Genomic DNA, 24,487 nt, shown 5'->3' with positions numbered 1-24,487 from the left:
CCCTGACCAGGATCGAACCCCAGCCTCTTGGATTGGGAGCTCATCGTCTTAGCCATTGGACCACCAGTAAAGTCCCTCAAACCGGGGCACTCTTGCCACGCTGACCGTCTTTACTCAATCTAATAGGTTCTGGGCCTTTCTGGAGAGCAAGATAATTTATCCCATTTCTGTGATATTCCAGACACTGAGGGTTTCCCCTCTTCACCCCAGCCTCTATCCCTGTGCCAAGTTCAAATCTTCTCAGTCCTCAGGCCTTGGCTTTAATGTCATTTTCTCAGGGAAACCCTCCGTGAACCACCCTAGCCCCTCAACCAGATTAGATTAGCATTTTCACTCAGAACTCCTCAGCCTTCTTTATAGATTGTCTAAATTATAATTAATTATATAACTAGTGGTTCGTTGTTTTCTTTGCCAACCGTCCATAAGAAGAAGGGACCTTGTCTGTCTTATTTACTACTGGTAGCATTTGTTACACTATCAGGCACATAGTAGGTAGGTTGAAATGGATAGATAGAGGTGGATCTAGCACTTAATATGCAAGTGCAGTCTTGTGATATAGATTTTGAAATGGGTAGCATACAAGTGTCAGCTGAAACATTTAGAAGATTAACTGTTTAAAATACCAGACATGGGGTCTTCCAAAATATGATGATTGTGCCTTCGTTAAACTGTGTAACAAATGCATTATATTTTGAGTGTCTGTGATTTACTTTTTTTAGATTAGTAACATTTGATCAGTTCATATAAAAAGAAATAACTCTAAAGTTGTGTGGTTATAATCTTAGAATAAGTGTAAGAAGCAAAAGGACTTCCCTGGTGGTCTAGTGATTAAGACTCCATGCTTCCAATGCAGGAGACTCAGGTTTAATCCCTGTTTGAGGAATTAAGATCCCACATACTGTGTGATGTGGCCAAAAAAATTTTAAAAAAATTTTTAAAGAGTAAGAAGCAAGATACTTTCTGCTTAGAATAAATAAGTGCACAGCAGAAGTGATCCCCTCTTACCTTCAGTGTTATCTCTGCTCCTGCTGCTAAGTTGCTTCAGTCGTGTCCGACTCTGTGCGACCCCATAGACAGCAGCCCACCAGGCTCCCCCGTCCCTGGGATTCTCCAGGCAAGAACACTGGAGTGGGTTGTCATTTCCTTCTCCAATGCATGAAAGTGAAAAGTGAAAGTAAAGTTGCTCAGTCGTGTCTGACTCTTTAGTGACCCCATGGACTGCAGCCTACCAGGCTCTTCGGTCCATGGAATTTTCCAGGCAAGAGTACTGGAGTGGGGTGCCATTGCCTTCTCCGAGTGTTATCTCTATTTTAACGTAAATATCCTGCTAGCTTTAATTGGTACCAGTTCTCATCCTATGAGGTCAGGTAGAAAGGGTGTATCACCTTTACCATAATCACTAATTCATTAAAGGTTAACAGTGAAAAAATGTAAACAGTATTTATTTACATGGTGAGACAATGGAAGATTTTATTTATTTATTTTGTTTCTCTGTATTTTAAACTTTTATTATAAATTCCTTTTATAAAGACAGAAAAAGGACGAACACAGAGTTCCTGGAAGAGAAGATACATTGATGTGATATTCTTTGCTTTAAAATGTATAAAGCACTAAATAAAGATCTTTTTTTTTCCTCTTATAGGGAATTATGCTTGTTTATGACATCACAAATGAGAAGTCCTTTGACAATATTAAAAATTGGATAAGAAACATTGAAGAGGTAGGTATGGGAAAGACAGTGGATACTGGAGAAGAATCCTGCTGGGTGCTTATAGAGGGCTCGCTCCTTCTGTCTCCCTGTCACGTAGCTGAGCTGCTGGAAGCAGGGTGCAGGCAGGTTAGACCCTTCACTCTGAGGAGTACCAGGGACAGTAACATCTCTGGTACTGCCAGTCTGACTGCTCCGTTGGCGTAGGGAGTGCAGACAGAGGTGCAGTTTCACAGAATTTTAAACTTGTTCCCAATCTTGAAAATAATTTAATCTAAAAAACCCCTCTTTTACACATGAGAAGACTCAGGTCAGAAAGAGGTAACTTGGCATGTGCTCTTAGAGCCTTTAAAAAGGAGTTGTTGTCATTCAGTCTCTGTGTCATGTCTGACTCTTTGCGACCCCATGGATTGTCTGGTTCTCGGGTTCTGTCTGTTCCCTCATACTGTTTGACTGGAAGAAATATGTCCTTATTCTGGTAACTCATTTTGCCCTTCTAATATTTTGTTCATCTTAGATATTTAAAATTTGATTTAATTCCACTTTGATTGGTACTGAGACCTTTTTTTTAATGTCTCTGACATTTCAGACTCTGAAATAATTTCATACACATTTATATTAAACCATGTGAATTTATTGTTTAAGTAGTTCAAAATCCAGAATACCTTCTGCATTGGCTCTCTTGGTACTGAGATTCTCTCCTTTCTTTGACCCAGACTAACATTTGGGAGTTTTATTGTTGGATAACTATAGGTTTTATTTTTGTTTGTTCATGTACCAAAGAAGACCTAAGAATGACTACAAGGCCTTTGGGGGAAAAGTTATGCTATAACTTTCCCCTCCTCTCATTTAAAAATTTTTCCTCTGAATCAGGTTTTGTGTTGAGTAAGAGACTATTTGTTTTGCAATTAAATTTATGGATCTGCTTCTGACAGGTTAAGATTTGCCTACTGGACAGCTGTGTTTTTCTCATGTTGTCTCCTAATATACTGCTTTATCCCTGCAGCATGCCTCTTCAGATGTTGAAAGAATGATCCTGGGTAACAAATGTGATATGAATGACAAAAGACAAGTATCAAAAGAAAGAGGAGAGAAGGTAAATTTGAACTGAATAAATGAAGATTGGAGTCTGTTCATGTTAAGCATTCATTTTCATACTATTATTTATTGATTTAAGTTTTTGAAATATCTATATTTTAATCCATTAAAAAGCCAGCAGACAGTTGTAATCCATACTTGAATGGTATGAATTAGTATTCAAGCTCCAACTCCATACACTGTGTAGTCATGACTCATTCTTCAAGAATTTGCTCTTTTCTGGGAGATACAATTTGGTCCTTTTTCAGATTCGTGCAGCTGAGAGTTCAGGCTGTTTCTTCCATATCTGTGTGCAAATGCCCAGTTCTGAAGTTAAACCAATTCCTTCTCTTAGAAAAAAAGTCAGAGGATAGGTAAAGTTTCAACAGTAATCATTTTTCAGTTCATTATTTTTTTTTCCAAGAATATTTTACTACACATTAGATTTAGGTCATTATGAATAAACTCTTTTTAAACTCATTGAGCTGTAGATATTTATATTTATAACCCTTTCTCTCTTTTGTGTCCTGCAAAACAAGTCTATTATACATATATATTCATTTCTATGACATTTTCCAAACTGACTTAAAGGCTTCAATTTTTTAAGTCTTGGAATTTTGCTTTAGCTTTTTTTTTTTTTTTTTTTCTTTTTTAGGGGTACAGGCAAAATGCATTTTGTTTTTTTAATCTGACTACACACTTTTCTCGCCTGAAAACACTTAGCCTTGTTGCAAATGAACTGGGATTTCTTTGGAAATAGATGGGAATGTAGAAGAATTCACAATTTGCCACGATAATAGAAACCCAAGCAATGAGATTTTAAGTTTTAGTATTTTAAGCTTTAGTTCTTTTATGCAGTTTAATAAAATTTATTTATTTTATTTATTAAAATAATATGTATTATCTTAAATATCCAATGTATTAAGAAAATAATGAAAACTTACAATAGTAATTGCTGGAGATTTGTAATTTGAAGGCAAATGTATCCCAAATTTATGGTAGAGGTGAGTGTCTAATATGTTTTCTAGTGATTAGAGAACTAAAGATATAGTAGAAAAAAAGAGAAGTACTCAAGTTATGTTTTGAGAGGAAGTGGTGCCATTTTAGTTACTTATGATGATGGAATCGGATCTCTAAATTTCAAACACAATAGAAGAAAGCAAAGAAATTTGAGGACCACAGGAGTTCTGAACTAAGTACTCTCCCTTTGGGACTTTGGAAAACCTAAAAAAATATAAATGCTCTATATGTTCAAGAAGCTTGCCCTGAATTTCATTGTTCCTCTTTTGTCTTTCAGTTAGCAATTGACTATGGGATTAAATTCTTGGAGACGAGTGCAAAATCCAGTATGAATGTAGAAGAGGTGAGAAGGAAATGTTTGATGACTCGTTACGTAGTAGCGTTCGTGTTCGTGTCTTGGTGCCTGCGTTCAACTCTCCGAGCCTTGATATTTCCTGACTTAGTGAATGCTTCCACTTCCGTTTCATAAACTTTTGTGCTTCTGTTACGAGGACCGTGGTTGCTAGATTTCTAGCACCTGTCTTTCACTTGGCATATATTAGGTCACTTCATTAGAGTCACTGGACAGAAGATGGCAGTTCAGGTTCAGTGCAGTTTTGCCCTTTGTTTGGGAAGCTGGAAATCCTGCTGCTGTGGTCTCTGCTCATTCATCATTGTTCATGTCATCCTACACCAACTTGTAAAACAGAGTCTTAATTCCTTTCATGTCTGCACTCTCAAGAGACAATTCAACTGTTAGCTTACTGAACAGATTCCCTTAGAATACATGCTTGAAGTCAATTAAGCATGATCCCTTTTATTACAATGGCATTAAATAGATATAAGAAACTGTGTTTATCAGAGAGTAGTTTTAATAAGTTTTCAGTGAGTTAACTGTTAAAACCAAATTATCTAAAGTCTTCTAAGAAATAGATTTTCTTTAGAAGGGCAGAATGTTGATAATATTTTCTTTTTTAAAAACATTTTTTAAATTGATCATAAAAATAATACATATATGTTAATACATGTCATTTACTTAACAGTAATACTGAGGGTTTCGTAAACATTTACTTTCTCAAGCTAAGTCACTGTTCACCGTGACATCATGACTGCAAATTGAGACTTTAATGACTTGACTCATGGTCACTGATCAGAACTTTTTCTTTCTTTTAAATAACTAATGGTCATTTTTTCAGGTAGGGGGTGTTAGGAAACAGGAAACCTCTTCTGATTTATTTATTGGAGAACAGAAAAGTAGAAAAATGCTTCCTTTTGCTTGCAACAAAAGGATTTCCTTTCATGCAAAAGAGAGGAGCCTCTTCAGTCAGCTTTAATGGTGGAGACAGGAGAGAAACTTGCTCTGAGATGTGGTAGGACTGTGCCACAGAACATTTTCTGTACCCTGACTACAGTCTCCACTAGTCCTGTGCCCTGATCTCACCTGTGACTTAAAGAGAATATTGAATTGTGAATTCCCTGGCAGTCCAATTGTTAGGATTTGCACTTTTACTGCTGAGGGCCCAAGTTCAATCCCTGGTCAGGGAACTAAGATATCCCACAAGGCACGTGGCATGGCCAAAGAAAAAAGAGAAAGAGAGCACACTGAGCTCTCTCTATGGAAATACTGACCTGGAGATTGCTCAGGCTGCTTATTCTAGTCAGGTTTCCTGCAGAGATTAGCAGTTTTCCCAGAGCTTTAACTTAAGCTCAAAAACTGGGATAGGATTACTTAGAAACTTTGACTCACAGGTGACCAGTGTGACAGTGAGACACTGACAAAGTGATAATAGTAGTTATCGTATTGCTTCTTTTTGACTGGTTTGGGAATAATAACCCTGCTGGACATGTTTGGGGACGTGAGGAATTGTTGGGAACAGATTGACATAGCAGTGGGTTTAGCATGGAGACAACTGAAGAAGCCTTAAGAATCCTGGCTCTGTAGAAGCAAAGTCAGGATGATAAGTTTTAAAAACATTTGACTTAGAGTTGGGTCAAGACACACTAGGCGTAAAATGCCACTGAGATTTTGTCCTGCCACCACTGGAACTTATTACCATAGTGGGGAATTTAGTTGAGCGTAGAAACTCTTGAGATTTGGGGGGGTTGAGACATGAGAGGTTCTATGTTTTCAGGGATAAGAGTGAAAGTCATTTGAAAGAGAGGAAGTTGGGAATAAAGGGTAGAAATTTTTATGAAAATAGATTTCAGAGCTGTGAAAGTGAAATGAAAGTGTTAGTCACTCAGTTCTGTCTGACTCTGTGACTCCATACACTGTAGCCTGTCCATGGAATTCACCAGGCAAGAATACTTGAGTGGGTTGCCATTTCCTTCTCCAGGGGATTTTTCTGACTCAGGGATCAAACCTGGGTCTCCTGCATTGCAGGCAGATTCTTTACTGTCTGAGCCACCAGGGAAAATTATTGCTTCAGTTATTAAGCAGATATTCATCATCTCCTATACCAGAAACTATGCCCTGACTTTGGGGACACACAAGTGCTGTAGAGCCTCTGCCTCGCAACTCAACAGGTGTCATATTCGGAACTTGTGCCGATGTTTGTGGGTTTTTTTTTTTTTTTTAATATTTTACTTATTTGGCGGCGTTGAGTCTAAGCTGCATCTTGTGGGGTCTTCATTGCATCATGCAGGTCTTTTGTTGCAGTGCACAGACTCTTCTAGTTGTGGCACATGGGCTCTAAAGCATGCAGGCTTCAGCAGTTGCAGCGCTCAGGCTTAGTTGCTCCGTGGCATGTGGGATCTTAGTTCCCCATCCAGGGAGCGAACCTGTGTCCCCTGCATTGCAGGGTAGATCTTAACCACTGGACCACCACGGAAGTCCCAGTGCCAGATGTTATGTGCAGAAAATATTTGATGAATGACAGTTTGATTATATTGGAAAACCTTTATGATAAAATTGAAAAGTCACAGTAGTCATGTGTCTACTGATTGCAGTTATGTTCTTTTTCTCAATTAAAAACATTAAAGTAATATATTTTTATTCTATAATGAAATAAATCTACATTTCTAATTTAAAAGATAAACATATAATAATGAAATCTTTTGGTTTATCTTTTAGGCATTTTTTACACTTGCACGAGATATAATGACAAAACTCAACAGAAAAATGGTTTGTATAATATATAATTTTATTTTCCTTATGCTGTGTTTAAATAAATTTTCTTATTTATGTTATTTATTTAATTAAAGAAAAGGCATATATTCACATTAAGTCATTTTTTCCCTGTCTTACCTTTTATCCCAGTTAAATTTTGATTCTTATTTCTGTTTCCTCCGATTTTTTTTTTTTTTTCTGAACTGCAACTCTTTCAGTTCTTTCCTCTGGCTCCATAAGTGGTCTTTGATTGAATTTTGTTCAGAATAATTAAAGTAATAATGGCACAAATTAAATATTTTAATCTCTCTCTGTGTCTGTATATAACTATGATTTTGAAGTTGCTCAAGTCTGCTTCAATTTGAAACAATCTCAGTGATGACTCATTAGGACAACCTGAAAAGTTTGGTTTACCCTGAATCTTGCATGTAATTGTATACCTTATGTTACCAGCTCTTCTTGCCTCTAACAGGATTGCCTGTTCAGTTCAGTTCAGTCCCTCAGTCGTGTCTGACTCTTTGCGACCCCATGAATCGCAGCACACCAGGCCTCCCTGTCTATCACCAACTCCTGGAGTTCACTCAGACTCACGTCCATTGAGTCAGTGATGCTATCCAGCCATCTCATCCTCTCTCGTCCCCTTCTCCTGCCCCCAATCCCTCCCAGCATCAGAGTCTTTTCCAATGAGTCAACTCTTCACATGAGGAGCCCAAAGTACTGGAGTTTCAGCTTTAGCATCATTCCTTCCAAAGAAATCCCAGGGCTGATCTCCTTCAGAATGGACTGGTTGGATCTCCTTGCAGTCCAAGGGACTCTCAAGAGTCTTCTCCAACACCACAGTTCAAAAGCATCAATTCTTCGGTGCTCAGCCTTCTTCACAGTCCAACTCTCACATCCATACATGACCACAGGAAAAACCATAGCCTTGACTAGACGGACCTTTGTCGGCAAAGTAATGTCTCTGCTTTTGAATATGCTATCTAGGTTGGTCATAACTTTCCTTCCAAGGAGTAAGCGTAGTATCTTAACATCATCTCCATCATTATCCTTGATACTTTACACTCTTGTGGTTATAATTTCTTTGGACTGGAAATAGGAACTTCCTAACCAAAATGTTGTTAATGTATTAGGTGCTCACCTTAAAATATTTTTCCCATTTTAACCCACCGTTTCCAAAGAAATAAAAAACATAAGAGCTTAGCTAGTTCCCTTCCTACTGAGTACAAATTTATGAGCATGGTTAGATATTTTTATTTTTTAGATAATTGGGCTCAAACCATGAGACTTTTATCTCCTTGGTAACTTCATTTTCTGTTTTTCAGAACAACAGCAATTCATCAGGGGCAGGTGGACCAGTGAAAATAACAGAAAACCGATCGAAGAAGACCAGTTTCTTCCGTTGTTTGCTACTTTGATGAACTCTTTGTGAGAGACTGCAGCACACCTTGAGGACCCTCTCCTGCTTCTCTGAAAGCACAGGTCACCCAGCCTCAGAACCATCCTGCCTGGCTGCTACTGAGAGCACCGCTGAACCTATACCTAGATTCTGCACACTGAGTGTGCAGTGGATTCCAGCCTTATGGCCCATCAGGATAACAGGCTTCTCTCTTCAAACGTGGAAGCCATGAAGTGGAGACACGTGCCGGACTTAACTTGTTTTTCCTCTGTTTTATTGCGTGTTGCAGAAGCTGCTATCTTTTTCTTTTTCACTTTGCACATCAGTGTTAGCCTTTCATTGTTACAGCACAATCTGAGATTCATATCTGCACACTTCTGACATGAAGTTCTAGACAAATTTGCTTTGGGGAATGTTTTTTAAAAAAGAGTAGAACATTTAAAGCAGAAGTTAATATACTAAAATTTTAGGACATTTGGTCTGGTTCATATGGCCAAATGTTATTGCATTGATAGCATTTGTTTAAAGGCTCTGGTTTTCTTAAATAAGAGTCATTAAATTTTGATAAAAGTTTATCTTAGAAATTCCTAAAAATGCCCATCAAAGGCCACAGTTTATTTCTTTAGATTATTCAGAGTTTTTCTTCATTCCTGACCTTTTTGCCGAAGAGTCTGAGTAGCTGAATAAATCATTTTTTTAATTGATTACTTCTGCCTAATCTATTGAAGCTGCATTTGGAAACCATCTTAATGTCACTTTTCTTGAGATTTGTATTCCCTCCTCTTTCCTACATTTGACCTATTATAATCACTCACCTAAGACATATTTGAACACTGCTGTCTGTTTCTACATGTAAACTTCTTGAGCTGGAATTTTACATAGGCAGAGAGTTAGTTTAGGGTTTTATTTCAGCATCTAATTGATGTTTTGTCACATCAGCATATGTCATATAGCTCTTCCTAGATTCGCTCTTAGCTTGCTGGTTTAGTAGTAATGTCCAGTTCTTACCATAATCCCTGTCTGAAGAGTTAGATTCAGACTCAGTTCACAGAAAGCTTACCCATAGGGAGAGAGGTTAACTTGTGGATGTAATTTTATAGAGATAGTTGTTGGTAATGGTAGAAATGATTTTTTTTTTAATTGGACTTTTATTATTATTAAGAGTAATTAGTTCTAGTGCATCCTCTAGGAAAAGTCTCACCTTTTCATTAGAGAAAATAAGAGCATGGTTTCAGTTTTACAACAGCTGTTATTGAATGTGTAGAACCCAGATCCATCTGTTCAGGTTCACTGTTATAGAACTTGGTCCAGCCATTTGGGCCAAAGCCAACCAAAAGCTTAGCTGCCTTTCTCATCATAACACTGGTACTGGTAATGCCTTTTGTAGATGAATCTGTCACATTAGGAAAAAAGAAAGTATTTAGTATTAACTTAGGTGCCAAATTCATTCTATTATTCCAGCCTTCAGTGTCATAAGACAGAGAGAGTAATAACGAGGTGATTAGGCACTAATAATTATAGTTCCTGTTAAGCCAGTTTTGTTTCACAATGCTTGCCATCATGCTTGATGGTTAAGGTTGGAAGATGAAAGTGGAAATGGATTGCTTGTTACTGCAGAGAATTCTGCTTCAAATTAGGATGTATCACTGGAATACTTGGCCTAGTCAGTCTTTACTACTTGTTTGAAAACTTAGGCACAATTTAGTGGCAGGAAATATATACCAGAGCTAGTTTTGATGGGTTCTCTAAACTTAATATTCACAAATTTCGATCTCCTTGACTTTTTTTTTTTTTGGTACTCATAGGCTTAAAAGCACTTATTGGTGTACCAGTAAAATCCGTAGTTCCTTGATCACAAGTGGACTGTAAGTCTACCATCTTAAAATTAGATATTGATATATTTCTGAAATGAAGAAAATAGTTTCTTAGAAACATCTTGTATTCACTAATTTTCAGAAAAAGATCCCAGCAGTTAAGCTTTCTGGATGGTAACAAGGTAATTTCTAAAAGGCAAGTGCTATGACACCACATATGAATGTAACCCTCTTAGTAATTTACCTCGGACTCTTTGGTGTCTTAACACTTTGGTTTATATCTCAGGGGTTGTCTGCAAACCAAAACTGACATAATCTGTGGTTAGCCTTTTTTTATTTTTAACAGAATGCTTTGCTTTTGTTTGTTTTGTTTTTTCCTTTTCTCTTCTGTTGTTGCTTATGGGTTAATAACTAGTCTCCATGAACTTCCCTTTGAAAGAGCCTATAAAAGTTAGATGAGTCTAAAAGTGTTCTTTGAAGTAGCAGCAAACTGGGGGTATATACTCTGTTATATAGAAATAAATTGTCCTTGCTATTTTCTTACATTTAGCTTTGCTAAATTGTATATAATTTGAGCTAAGACCATAGGAAATTCACTTTCTGCATGGTAACACTGCCCCAATAAATATTCCACTTTGCTTAATAATGTACATATAGTGCATTATTTTTTCTATTTGTAGATGAATTTAGTGAGAGATAATTGTCTTTTCCCTGCTGAAACCGAAGAAATCTAGTTTTGTGTGAACATTTTTGTGGTTTTATGGGTCAGGATACATGAAGATTTTTTGCAGCAGTGTTAGTGGTTCAGTGGCTGCATTTTATTATCAATGTGCTGATTTTTGACAATGATTGGGCTCGACCTTTTCAAACAAGAGTCTGAGGGTTATCAGACAATGCAAATGTGCTGTAACTAAGTAGCATGTAGATCAGTTAATTATAAAATGTTTCCCTGGGAACTTACTTTAGCTACATTTTTCTTCAGACAGATGATGGGAAAATAATCCACCTGTGCATCAGTTAGGCGGTGCTGCAAGGTTTCTTTCTCTTCACATGAACATTTTGTGCAGTCTTTGTTACAAATTTTCAGAAGACTATACTCTTTACTTTGAAGGACTATTTTTTAATTATACCTCATTTAGCTAACTAGTATTCTAATACCTAGTAGAAAAACAGTGAGCCAGTCTTTAAGTATCCAGCACAATTTAGACTCTATGTTTTGTTTTGAACTAAAGCATCATTGGAAAAGGTAGGAGGTAGTTTAGGATAGATCATACATGTCTTATCCAATAGCGCAGAAAAAAAAGTATTATCTTCCTGTCTCCATTAATAAATTTAGCTGTGCAATATAGATAAATGTTTGCAGAAATTTCTAAATAAGAGATTATAACTCCATTTTACAGGTTCTGAATGCTGAGAATCTGTATTAAGGCTTACTGAGTTTTTCTTGTGAGCAGTAAGTGATACATGTAAGCAGACTTTCTTTCCTTGTTCATAACTTTGATTTCTTTATAAATTTAGTTCTTAATCTTGAAAGATGAGTTTCTAAGCTTAACATTTTAGAACAGTATTTTGTTATGTTGGTTTACTTATCTCAGATTTTAAGCACTTGTTTCTCATATCAGATTTTTTAGATTTTTTCTTTTAACAGAAAGGACATTGCTTTTGCCTTCTTGTTACATCCAAAAGGGGGCGGGGGAATGTCTAAAAAATGCCTTGTCCGGTAGAGATGTAGATGGAGAGGATATGCTAATAAAATTTCAAGTACTAGCACAATTTTACAGTAGAAACGGTCTTTTTTCAGACTAATAAAATTAATGTCATGATCACGATGAAAAAAATGTAAGTGAAATTTGCAGAAATGGAAATCAGCAAGCAATTGTTTTAGGTATATTTTCAAATTTTACTTCATTTTTTAAAATGCTTGTGCCATACGCAATTGCATTTCTTATTGCCAAGAACTAATAGAACTTCTTGTTTCATTTCTTACCTTTTTTTAAAATGTGAATTTAATTATAATTCATTCCTATGGCCTTACAGATGGGTCTTATTTTGTTTATTTGCAGCTGACACTGTTCCTTTAAAGCAAAGTACCTTAAAGTTTTTGACTAAAATCATGTCCCAAGTGGGAAATACCTGTTTTTTCCATAGAGTTGTCCTCCTGTCTATGTTTCAGCATACTTTACCTTTGCTCCAACGGCTTAATGTGAAAAACCTGCAGATAAAATGGATCTGTCATGTTGTTAATCTTGTTTAAGCCAAGTCATTAACTGTGTACTGATAATGATGCTATGTTTTGGGTGTTTTTTTTTTTTTTAAGAAAAAAAAATGGATTTTATTCCAGATGAACTTTTTTTTACAATGTTCGTCTAAAATAAAAACTACATAATGAAAATACTCATGTCTCTCTGAAATGCACATTTAAAAAATGTTTCTTCTAATTTGCTAGGTATGTGTCACAAACCATGGTAGACCTGAGATATTTTAGCAAACTTTACATCTGACTTAGAGTTCTTTTTTGTTGTTGTTTTTTGGGAGAGGGAAATTTTATTTATATTTTGCAGCAGTTTTGATGATTTATAGTTGATTTACAATGTCATGTTAGTTTCTCTTTGTTCAGGCCTCCTTATCTTTTGCCTAGATTTCTGTAATCTCGCCTAACCAGTCTTCTAGTCTCTAATTTTATTTTCCTCCTCTCCAATTTTCACTGTGCTGAATGGTTTTTAAATCTGTCACTGCCACATTTAAACCCTTTAGCCTTGCAAAGTCTTTTGCGATCTCCACCTCTTTCTCTCCAGCCTTTGATTTTGTCACACTTGAACTCACACATATCTTTTGAGCCTCATCAGTACTTGTATCTCCAAACATAACATGCTTTGTCATTCCTTTCCTTAGGCTGCTCCTTCTGCTGACTTCCCACCCCTTGCCTGACTGACTTCTCCTTATCTTTCAATATTTAGTAAGGGTTTGGTGGGAAGACTTCAGCAACAACCCCATCCATGGTTAGGAACCCTGTCCTATGTCTGCCCAAAGTGTCACTCACGGCCCTGGATTGGAATCATCTGTTTACTTTCCTTCCCCACTAGACTCAGCTCTTGTAGGCTGGGGACTGAGTGTTTGGTTTTTGTATTCACAGTATCAGACAAAGGACCTGGCATATAGTAGGTGTTAAAGAAATGTTGGGGAAAAAAATGAGTGAATTTCAGCAGTCATCAAAATCAACTGTCACTAAAGAAAGTTAAGTATAAATTAGGAGTTGTTTGGTTCTCCATTTACTTTTTAATTTGAAGAAAGATTAAAAGTAAAGGGGGACTTCCCTGGTGGTCCAGTGGTTAAGAATCTTCCTTCCAATGCAGGGGACTCAGGTTTGATGCCTGGTCAGGAAACTAAGATCCCACATGCTCCCACAAGGGCCTCAACCATTGAGCCCGCACATGCCCAATGGGTGGCCCACATGCTCTGGAGCCCGGGTGCTACAACAGAAACCAAATATAAATAATAATTTTTTTTTTTTAAGTTGGAAGTAAATTCATCAGAGCCTCAGTAAGTTTGGCAATAAAAAGAGAAGCTTCATTATCTGGCCCCCATCTTTATTTTAGTCTTTGTTAAATATTTTACACTATTTTAACCTTTACTAAATACAGAAGGATCTTCTTTTAATAAGACAAATCACCCAGAATGCTGTTTATATATCAGTAAATTGAGTAAATCCTCTCCCCCTCTCTTCAATGTTTCCTATTCACAAAATTTAAGTTTTTTAATACTAGTTACAGGGATACATGAGTATACTCCCACAGCAAGTATGTATGAAACACATCAATGGCCATATCAGCAAACAAAGGATACTGTGGCCATCAAGCCATGAGCCACTGCATCCACCACCCCCCCCCACACACACACACCCCGCAAAACAGCACCTAGATGGGATTCAGGATGAAGAAAAGCAGGACGCTGACTCTAGATCTAGATAGGTAAGGTACATACCTAAGAAATGATTTCAGTGAGCCCAGACTCTTGCATCTTCCCATCTGTAGAAAAGTGCTAAATTCATTAACATGAACAGTAATCTTTTTGATGTTCTGACTACCAGGTTTTTTGCTTTTTCAAAAATTCCTATATATCTGGCTCCTTCCTTGCCTCTTTGAATCAGTAACTCAGAAATATCTGAGAGGCTGTCTTATGGGCTTAATGAATGAAGTCGGCTGAATGAAACAAAATTCTCAACTTTTAGGTTGTGCCTTTTTTTTTTTTCAGTCAACACAAGTAAAATTAATTAATTTGTGTGTATATATATATATCTTTGCAGAAACCATCATCCTTGATTTTTCCCTCTTCCTCACTCCATGGAGCCCATCAGTAACTAACTTTTGTTTTGCACAATTCCTAAATCTCTTTTGAGTTTGTCTGCTTTTCTCCAGACTCCTGCTATTTCCCTGATTCATACCTGCAGATGCCAAGAACTTCTTATCTGGAATCCCATTTCCCATTATCTGCAAAGGAGATCAGAGCCTGCCACTCCGTTGGATAAGCCTGGAACTTGAGGTGAACTCTAACCTGCTGGCCTTTTTTGTCTCATCTCTCCTCACACTCCGAGGACATCCTGACCTACTTCCTATGCTCAGAAATGCTCTGCTTTCTTTCACTTTGAAGCCTTTTCTCTTGTCTTTCTATGTCTCTCCTACTTCCTAGCTTTACTAACTCCAAAGCCGAGTCCTGAATGAGTGGGTGTCATCTTCTTTAGCAATACCTCACAAATTTGGATTGGCTCTCCTTCTGAAACAGGAGAGAAGAGGGCAGGGTACAACCTTTGAAAAAATGACATAGCCCGAGGACATGACATAAACTGATCAGAACTAAATAGGTCCAAGATGGTGGATGAAGAAACAAATAGGTCCAAGATGGCAGATGGGTTGACTTCCACGAGACCTTGAGCCTCATTATATGCTCATTGTAACACATCATCAAGCTAAATGACACATCCAGCAGCACCATGATAGTTCTGAGACCAACCATCAGAGGCCAAAAGGTGGGCAGCGGCCCAGTTCCTGGAAATCCCCACCACTTCCCCCAAAATAGTTGGAACACTCCTCCCACTCAGCCTATGAAATTACCCAGCCCATAAAAAATAACCATGCCATATTTCAAGGCCACTTTCACCTTCTGAGATGGCCAACATACTGTGGAGTGTGTTTCTCTCTAAATAAATCCACTTTTTTACTTATCACTTTTGTCTTTCACTGAATTCTTTCTGCAGTGGAACATCCAAAACCTGAGTTTCATTAAGTTCTGAAAACAAGTGTGTGATCTCAGTTAAAAGACCATGGGTTTTGACTGGGTTTGAGTCCAATCTGAGTTACATGGATTCACTTTCCCCTTTCTTATATCCTCATAATCCTTCTCCTTGCCTGTCTTGATAAAGAATCCACCTGCAATGCAGAAGACCCTGGTTCAATTCCTGGGTCGGGAAGATCTGCTGGAGAAGGGATGGGCTACCCACTCCAGTATTTTGGGGCTTCCCTTGTGGCTCAGCTAGTAAAGAATCCGCCTGTAATGCAGGAGACCTGGGTTTGATCCCTGGGTTGGGAAGATCCCCTGGAGAAGGGAAAGGCTGCCCATTCCAGTATTCTGGCCTGGAGACTGTATAGTCCCTGGGGTTGCAAAGAGTTGGACACAGCTGAGCGACTTTCACTTTCCTGTCTGGTGTCTTCACTAGACTGTAAGCTCGGTGAAGACAGGATGCACAGCTGTTTCATTGGTGTAACTCCCAGTGCCTAGCGTTGTGCCTGATACGTCATAGTCATGCAACATGCATTTTGAATGAATAAGTAAATGGTTGAGTATAATCTATCAGCACTATCAGAAAATAAAGCTCAAGTGAATTCATTAGCATATTATGAATTACTAGTAGCTATGTCCAAGCATTACTGGATAAATTGCTAAAATGTGGTATTACTTTTTATACTCCCACTCCTCCAGCAGTTTGTATTCTTGTCCATAGCACGTGTCAGCCTCCTTCCCCCAGGTATCTTTTCGAGACTTAACTCCCAACATCACTTAGTATGTTTTCGAGTTTCTGGAGAAAGCTCATAGTAAGTTCATAAAAACTTGAGAAGTCAATAGCACTGCTATTTAGCTTCTCAGTCCTCACTTGTAAACGGAATTGCTAAAATCAGTGTAAAGTGCTTTTTAAACAGCAATGCATTACATAAATGTAATTCAGACAAAGCTTGAAATAAGTGTTTTTAGTAAATAACCATGAGTGCTGAAGATTATCTTGTTGATGATTTTGATGGTTTGTTCTAGCTAATTTCTATTCCAACAGACATATCAGTTAAAGATGTCCTAATATTGGGGGTGGGGGTAGGAGGGAGGTTTAAGAGGGGAGATACACACACACACACACACACACACACATATACACACATATGGTTGATTCACGTTGTTGTATGGCAGAAGCCAATACAACATTGTAAAGCAATTATCCACTGATTAAAAATAAATTTTAAAAAGATATCTTCATAGATAGGGGGCAGATTCATTACATTTTACATTGGTGGTGGTTGTTTAGTCACTAAGTTGTGTCCGACTCTTGCAACCCCATGGACTGTAGCCTGCCAGGCTCCTTTGTCCATGGGATTCTCCAGGCAAGAACATTGGAGTGGGTTGCCATTTATTTCATAATTAGAGCTGCTAAATACAATTGTCTCGTATTTCTTTGTAAGGCCTAGGTATGATTTTTTGGAGAGTGGATAACTGATTGTTAAAACATCATTTCCCCAATGATGAAAACCTAACTTAATTATAGGTTTTACACTGCCTCCCCATTTTTTAACTAGACTTGAAGACTAAAATTGAACTGAGATATAGTCAAGATATCATAAGTACAAATTCCCCCAACTTATAGCTCTCTATGTTGAGTTGCCTACTTCCAAAGTATTTGAGGCAGCTTTAATGGAGACACAGATCTTGGTTAAAATCAAGGTAATCAAATCAAAATAGGGATAAAAGAATAAGCCATATTCTGAAGTCATGGCAGTAATTGTAATTAAAACGAAGAAGAATAGTTGCTATAATCGACTATTAGATTTAGCTCCAAGCTTCCTGGGAATTAAGATAAACCCTGAATATGATAAGTTAGCTCTCAGGCTGAGCATATGCGTTTGTCAGGCAAAATAAAACTTTTTTCCTAGCCCTGAACTTAAAAAGTAAATTAGAGATATTGAATAATGATAATGAAATAGTTTTGTGAAATTTGCAAGAAAAATGTAGATAGCCATTTTGCTACATGAAAAACTGGGTTCACCTCTTGGTGGACGTCAATGCAAAAAAACACAAGGAAGCCAAAGATCAGGAGAAGGAAGGATTTATTACTCGCAGCAAGTATGGAGAACACTGGGGATCTTTCTCAAAACAGTGTACAGACAGCAAAACTGGGGAAATGTCAAGGTAACTGTGCATGCATATTCATGAAGGGGCTTGAGCAGAGGGGAATTCAGCATAGAATGGAGACTAAGTTTGACAGTAGTCCAAGCTTAAGTTGATTGAAGTCATGAAGGTCAGGAAAGGTCAAATGCATCATCCCTCAGGTTCCAGTTGATCTGGTGGTTGAGGTTTCAGGCAAATCTTTACCATTGAAACAGTCTTTATTGCTGATGTATTATCTTTACCATTGTTGCTTCTCTTGCCTGATAATAGTCGTGCATTCTTTTGTTTCCTTAAGATTATTAATTACTGGGACATCCCTGGTGGTCCAGTGGCTAAGAGTGTGCTCCCAATGCAGGGGGCCCAGGTTCAGTCGCTGGCAAGGGAGCTAGAGTCCACATGCCACAACTAAGACCCAACACAGCCAAATAAATAGAAATAAATATTTTTTAAAAGAAGATTATTAATTACTAAGACCAGTTCAAGGACAAGCATTGTGTCCAGGCTTAGATGACAAAATAGCTTAAGCCAAAAATGGCTTTTCTTATGTCAATAAAGCCATGCCTGTTTCTCTTTCTCAGGGGATCCTCTATTGTATCTGCTTACAATTTCTCATATTAAAAAAAGCTTAATTTCACACCAAGGACATGAGTATGATATGCTTCCATGAAGGCATTTCTGCATGGACCTGAAATAATGTAATTACATTTGGCAAATCTGATTCAGGATAGAACCAAAGGAATCTATCTAATGGTGAATCACTTTATCAGTTTCAACTATTGTCTCAACCTGAGTTTTAATAGATACTGGAAAAGACATTTCAAAATGAAGAAAAATTCTGTGGAGTAAAAGGAAACTATATATGTCTCTTTTAAATGGACAAAGATGACATTTTACCATAAAGAAATGAGCCGCAAAACATTTTCAGTCAGGTCCCAATTTTTGTCTTTTCAGTGTTGATTCCCAAGAGCTTTATTCATGATAGATAAAGAATAAGTAGAAATGGCTAACACTTATATAGCACTTACCAAGCAGGCACAATTCTCAAAATAACCCATAATATGTTAAATATTATCCCCATTAAATGTGGCTCAGACAGTAAAGAATCTGCCTGCAATGCAGGAGGCCTGGGTTCAATCATGGGGTTGGGAAAATCCCCTGGAGAAGGGAATGATAACCCCACTCCAATATTCTTGCCTGAAGAATTCCAGGGACAGAAGAGTCTGGCGGGCTCCATTCAGTCCATGGAGTCACAAAGAGTTGGACAAGATTGAGCGACTTAAGACCAGACTGTTAGACATGGAGATAAATCTTATTAGATGTGAATGATCAGGGAAATAAACCTTCTGGTTTTAATTTGTAAAACTCTCAGAAACTGTTCAATTAATATAAAATAGCAAATGTTTGTGAATTCCACTTTTTAAATTATTTCATTCATTGAACACGTATTTAGTGAGCACCCTCTTCTGGTCTGAAGGCAAGAATACTGTAGTGGGTAGCCATTCGCTTCTCCAGGGGATCTTCCAAACCCCAGGATACAACACAGGTCTCCTGAATTGCAGGCAGATTCTTTACCATCTGAGCCACTGCTGTTGTGCAAACAGCAAAGAACAAAACAAAAACCCTGCCCTCCAAAGTTTTATGTATTAATGGGAGAGACAAACGAGTAAAAACTGAGCAGGGAGATGTTCCTGTTACTATGGGGTAATCAAAGAATGCCTTCAAAACAATTTTTTAAAGACTTGGCAGGAGTGGAGTACAAATAAAACTAGCTCACCTAAACAACCCTGAGATGGGCCTTTTACAGGCTGAGGGTTATCACCTGGGTCATCAGAGTCACCCCAGCTACAGTTTTGTACAGTCAACAAATGGCATAATGTCCTTTAAAAAAAAGACTCCTTTGTTTAGAAATGGAATCCTGCCTATGTCCTGCGTGTTCTTCAGCTGATCGGGAATCTTCCCCTGTCCTGGATCCAAAGGGGGTTGGGGACCTCCACTCCTCTTAGGCACCTCACGGCTGGCGTCCTTGGCCAGCCTGATGTATACGATTAGTGGCAGCAGGGGACTGAGTGCTTTGCTCCAATTTTAAAATCTCCAGCGATCTCTGCCTCTGGATCAGAAGCTACTACGCCTTGAGACATGTTAGAACTGGACACGGAACAACGGACTGGTTCCAAATTGGGAGAGGAGTATGTCAAGGCTGTATGTTGTCACCCTGCTTATTTAACTCATATGCAGTGTATATCATGCGAAATGCCGGGCTGGATGAAGCATAAGCTGGCATCAAAATTGCCAGGATAAATATCAATAACCTCAGATATGCAGATGACACCATCCTTATGGCAGAAAGCGAAGAGGAACTAAAGAGCCTCTTGATGGAAGTGAAAAAGGAGAGTGAAAAAGCTGGCTTAAAAGTCAACATTCAGAAAACTAAGATCATGGCAGCCGGTACCATCACTTCATGGCAAATAGATGGGGAAACAACAGACTATTTTCTTGGGCTCCAGAATCACTGCAAATGACTGCAGCCATGAAATTAAAAGATGCTTGCTCCTTGGAAGAAAAGCTGTGAGGAACCTAGACAGCGCATTAAAAAGCAGAGACATTACTTTGCTGACAAAGGCCCACATAGTCAAAGCTATGGTTTTTCCAGTAGTCATGTATGGATGTGAGAGTTGGACCATAAAGAAGGCTGAGCACCAAAGAATTGATGCTTTCAAACTGTGTTATTGGAGAAGACTCTGGAGAGTCCCTTGGACTGTAAGCAGATCAAACCAGTCAACCCTAAAGGAAATCAATCCTGAATATTCATTGGAAGGACTGATGCTGAAGCTGAAACTCCAATACTTTGGCCATCTGATCCGAAGAGCCAGCTCATCCTGCTGCTGGGAAAGATTGAAGGCAAGAGGAGAAGGGGCGACAGAGGATGAGATAGTTGGATGGCATCATCGACTCAATGGACAAGAATTTGAGCAAACTCCGGGAGATGGTGAAGGACAGGGAAGCCTGATGCTGCAGTCCAAGGGCTCGCAGAGTCCACGAGGGCTGAGTAAGCAAACAACAACAGAGCCTCCAGAGCGGAAGCCCGGTGAGGCCCACCCCGCCCCCGAGCCCCTCCAGACCTGCCCCGCCCCGCCCCGCCCCTCCGCAGCGGCCCGCCCCACCGCCGCGCCCCGCCCCGCCCCCACCACGCCCTCGCCCTCCGCCGCGCCCTGCTCTCGCCCCGCCTCCAGTCCCTGGTACTGCTCCGCCCTCGTCCCGGTGCACAGCTGGTTCGGCGCTCTGTGCCCCAGGGTCCAGGCCAGGCCCCCCGGCCGGCTTCTGCGGTCGCCATGACGGCGGCCGTGTTCTTCGGCTGCGCCTTCATTGCCTTCGGGCCTGCGCTTGCCCTCTACATCTTCACCATCGTCACCGAGCCGTTACGCATCATCTTTCTCATCATTGGGTAAGGCGGTTGCGCCGGGAAACCCGGACCCGCGGCTCCCCTCCCCCGCTGGGGGTACCCGCGATCCCTGGCGCCCCACCAAACTTCTTGATCACGTTGGGCTTTAGAGCGGAGAATGGTTGGAAGAGGGAGAGCTGAGACCCCTTTCCCTGGGACTTCTTGCCCTCCTCCGAGGGTCGGCGACCTCAGAGAGCGAGCTCACATCGTAAAGGAGCTAACACCGTGGGTCTCAGAAAACTCTGACGCTTGGTTCGGTAGTCTGCCTAGGGTCCGTGGGCGGGCGTTCGTCATACATTAAAACTGTGTAAAGAATTGTGGATAACTTCAAATATGCATCTTTGATTTATTTTGGAGAGAGCGCGCCTCAGATTCAAACAGGCGTCTATAATCCCAAGCTAGTTAAGAGCCCTTAAGCACCTGGGGATCAGGTGCTTTAAAACACACTCCTGCCCAGCCCCTACCCGTGATCAACTGAATAGGAATGTATAGGGGGTGGGATTCAGAACACGCAATTTATTTTAAAAGACCCAGGTGATCCAGGTATGCGGCCAAGGGGTAGAAGCCTGTGAAAACTCCGCGGCACCTGTAGTACATCTCTTTGCAAGAGCTTGGTCAATACCGAACTCCTGTGGCGAATGTGATCATAATGCCAGTTTTCACCTATCTGGCAGCTCTTACTGGAGCTTCCCCATGACCCTCTGTGCTGTTGAGTCTCAACTGGCATCAGGAGAAACGGCCAGGCCAGGCCAGTGAGTCCCACCTTTTCTGAACTTCTTCACCTCTCTCACTGTATTGAAAGTGCTGCATCACAAGAGTCATTTAAAAACCAATATAGAGGGACTTCACTGGTGGTCCAGTGGTTAAGAATCTGCCCTTCAGTTCAGGGGACTCTGGTTCGATCCTGGTTGGAGAACCAAGATGGGACATGCCTGCCTTGGGGTAACCACGCCTGCTGGCCACAACTAAGATCCTATGCGGCCAGGTAAAACAAAACAAAAAATACAATAGAGATTTGGGCAGAAGGTCTGTAAAGCTTGTTATAATCATTAAACTCCACAGGAATGTTGTAAAAACCAGACGTGGGAAACTGATCTAGATCAGAGCACAGGCTTTCAACATCTGGATTTTAAACAACTGTTCTGTTAATAGAGACATAGATATTTTCCTGGAAAAAATATTTACACATCAGTGGACAAAGCTTTAGTTAGGAAGCTTAATTAGCAAATAACGAAGTTTCCAGCCAGACAGTCCTTGGCAAATAGTCTTCAGATGTACTTACAAAAAGAGGGGTCAGTGAAAAACGTGATTTTTTTACGAAAAATTTCAAATTCCTCTTGGACTGCATGTTTGTTTCACCAGGGAAACCGCACATTAATTAAGAACAGTTGAACGTTTTCTGTCAGGAAATCTCTTTATTCTCAAGCAGGGTTTTATTTTTATTTATTTTATTTATAATTCTTTCAGCTGTAAGCAGTATATCTTGGCTCTATACGTTTTATTTATCTTTAACTTTTTACTTTGTTTTGAGCTGTAGCCAGTTAACAATGTTGTGATAGATTAAGGTGAAGAGCAAAGGACTCAGCCATATGGATACACGTATCCATTCTCCCCCAAACCACACTGCTATATTTAAAATGAATAACCAGAACTTACTGTGTTTGGAGAAGGCGATGGCACCCCACTCCAGTACTCTTGCCTGGAAAATCCCATGGATGGAGGAGCCTGGTGGGTTGCAGTCCATGGGGTCGTGAAAAGCCGGACACGACTGAGCGACTTCACTTTCATGCATTGGAGGAGGAAATGACAACCCACTCCAATGTTCTTGCCTGGAGAATCCCAGGGACGGGGGAGCCTGGTAGGCTGCCGTCTATGGGGTCACACAGAGTTGGACACGACTGAAGCGACTTAGCAGCAGCAGCAGCAACTGTGTATAGCACATGGAATCGTGCTCAGTGTTATGTGGCAGCCTGTACATTTTATTATTATTATTGCCATGTGATATGTGGGATTTTATTCCCCAACCAAGAATCTAACCTGCTCTCCCTGCATTGGAAGCTCAGAGTCCTAACCACTGGATGACCAAGGAAGTCCCTTTTTTCTTTCCTGCTTTTAAATCATTTTTGATCCTGTTCACTTATAACTTTTTTCCCCTCCAATTTTCAGAGCTTTCTTCTGGTTGGTGTCTCTGCTGTTTTCTTCCCTCATTTGGTTCACGACAGCAACCCTTATTGGTAACAAAGATGAACCAAGAGAGAAATATCTGCTGATTTTTGGAGTGTTAATCTCAGTCCTTATCCAAGAAATGTTCCGGTTTGCATATTATAAACTTTTAAAGTAAGTGTTTGGTTTACCTTTTTCCCCAGTGTTTTTTGAATTATTATTTAGTAATTTGAAACATTAGTATGTTGTTGTATTTGAAGGTCCGTGTCTTCCTACATAGTTCCAAGCCAGGGGATGGTACACTTCCAGCCTGAAAATATTGAGTATTTTGAGTTGTGGGCCCTCATTCCTTCCTTCACTCATTCAAAAAATATGTCTTGAGAGTTTGCTTAATGCCATGCACTACTCTGGGTACTGGGGATACCTCATGATTAAAAGACAGTCTCATGGTGGTGGTACCTTATAGTGGAAAGAGACAACAAATGAATAAATAAGAAAATATATCATATATTACAAGATAAGTGCCATAGAGAAAAATAAGGTAGAGCAAGTCATTGAAACAATAAGTACAAAAACTGTTCCAAATCAGAATTTATATGTGCTTCTCTTTGACATCACCTAAAATAGATAATTCTTATGGCAGTTATGCTTGCCATAATTTTGACTGTATTGGGGAAACAGGTGTTCATTTTGTGATAATGTCATATGATTTCATGTCTGTAATAGAAAAATACATTTAAAAAAAAAAGTGGGCGTGAGTTCCCTTTCTAGGCCAGGAAGCAGGTCATCTGTAGGATCCATGAGGAGCTCACGTGAAACCACTATTTGAAAGCAGAGCTTGAACTTGGAGCAGTAGTTTCCTTCCGGCAGTCATGAGTTTGGCTTTGATTACGTAGTAATGCTTAGTTAGTAGGCTGATAAATGTGCTGTTTTTTCATTTCTGCAAATGAGTTCATTAAAGCACTTTATGACTTTCAAGGGTGCAACCAAGACAGAAAGGACCTCAATAGCATCTCTTGTAATAGGCTTCTGATCCTTTGTTCCTGCCAAAATGCCAAGGCTTCTGTATTTTTTACTTGATGCTTTTAATAACAGATACTGAAATTTTAATAATGAAGCAGTTTAAACCACGAGTAGAAAACCAGGAAGCCATTGCTTAGAAGCAAAAGTAGTATCTTAGAAAAGGTTTAAAAATGAAAGTTCCATTAGTTCCTGGAAATATTAAAGAGCAACAGATAAAAATCAAAGATAACATTTCAGGTTCCATGGGAATTACAGTATCCTTAAGAGATGGACATTCAGCTATGGTTGAATATTTCTGGCATGCAGCAGTTAACTGCCATTCCAAAATTTAATTTTT

At 39.2% G+C, this 24,487-nt stretch overlaps 2 protein-coding genes across 6 annotated transcripts in view; both read left to right on the top strand.

The window, feature by feature from the left end:
- Positions 1–12,497, top strand: part of RAB8B (RAB8B, member RAS oncogene family) — a 70,126-nt gene extending 57,629 nt beyond the window's left edge. Inside the window, exons 4-8 of the mRNA XM_019968719.2 lie at positions 1,643–1,720; positions 2,715–2,804; positions 4,083–4,148; positions 6,858–6,908; positions 8,216–12,497. Of these exons, the coding sequence (XP_019824278.2) occupies positions 1,643–1,720; positions 2,715–2,804; positions 4,083–4,148; positions 6,858–6,908; positions 8,216–8,308 (378 nt within the window). The 3' untranslated portion in view covers positions 8,309–12,497. The remainder of the gene's footprint in view (positions 1–1,642; positions 1,721–2,714; positions 2,805–4,082; positions 4,149–6,857; positions 6,909–8,215) is intronic.
- Positions 12,498–20,744: 8,247 nt separating this feature from the next.
- APH1B (aph-1 homolog B, gamma-secretase subunit) overlaps positions 20,745–24,487 on the top strand; it is a 116,119-nt gene continuing 112,376 nt past the window's right edge. For 3 of the 5 annotated variants that reach the window (XM_070797450.1, XM_070797451.1, XM_070797449.1), the window contains exons 1-2: positions 20,746–20,967; positions 23,131–23,301. In XM_070797450.1, the coding sequence (XP_070653551.1) occupies positions 20,855–20,967; positions 23,131–23,301 (284 nt within the window). In that variant the 5' untranslated portion in view covers positions 20,746–20,854. Of the gene's footprint in view, positions 20,968–23,130; positions 23,302–24,487 lie in introns of all 5 variants that reach the window. The other 2 variants (XM_070797452.1, XM_019968716.2) reach the window with 2 other exon arrangements.

This window comes from Bos indicus, chromosome 10 (assembly GCF_029378745.1).
Source record: "Bos indicus isolate NIAB-ARS_2022 breed Sahiwal x Tharparkar chromosome 10, NIAB-ARS_B.indTharparkar_mat_pri_1.0, whole genome shotgun sequence".
NCBI lineage: Eukaryota > Metazoa > Chordata > Mammalia > Artiodactyla > Bovidae > Bos > Bos indicus.
This window is presented reverse-complemented; position numbering and strand designations above follow the sequence as displayed.